We start from the raw sequence: 369 nt of genomic DNA on the forward strand, positions 1-369 counted from the left end.
TATATTAAATATAAAAATAAATATAGATAGATCATTGTGACATTAGGTGAGATAGGATGCAGAATTTTATATTGAGTAGTAAGACAGTATCTGTTAAATCATCTATAATATTTTCATATTACAGTTACTTAGGATGTTTAAGGTTAGTGGAATAAGGTTTTCAACATTTTGTTATTTTTTGTATTTAGTCGCATTTAACAGCTTCCTAAATCACCTTCCAGTGGGCTTGCCCGGGCTGCTGTAAGTGGAGATGAGAGAGCCCTTGACATCTTCAGTTCCTGGAGACCGAGGACTGGACACAAGCGCCTTGGGCTGGGAAGCAATGCCAGGGAAAATCTCAATTTCTTTCTTGGGTCATCCTCAGGTTTG

The 369-nt window shown here is 37.4% G+C and overlaps 1 protein-coding gene across 1 annotated transcript in view; it reads left to right on the plus strand.

Annotated features, from left to right (window-relative positions):
• LOC119592660 (intraflagellar transport protein 140 homolog) overlaps positions 1-369 on the plus strand; it is a 20,093-nt gene that overhangs the window by 8,435 nt on the left and 11,289 nt on the right. The window contains exon 5 of the mRNA XM_037941572.1: positions 222-364. Within this exon, the coding sequence (XP_037797500.1) occupies positions 222-364 (143 nt within the window). The remainder of the gene's footprint in view (positions 1-221; positions 365-369) is intronic.

Source organism: Penaeus monodon, chromosome 30 (genome assembly GCF_015228065.2).
Source record: "Penaeus monodon isolate SGIC_2016 chromosome 30, NSTDA_Pmon_1, whole genome shotgun sequence".
NCBI lineage: Eukaryota > Metazoa > Arthropoda > Malacostraca > Decapoda > Penaeidae > Penaeus > Penaeus monodon.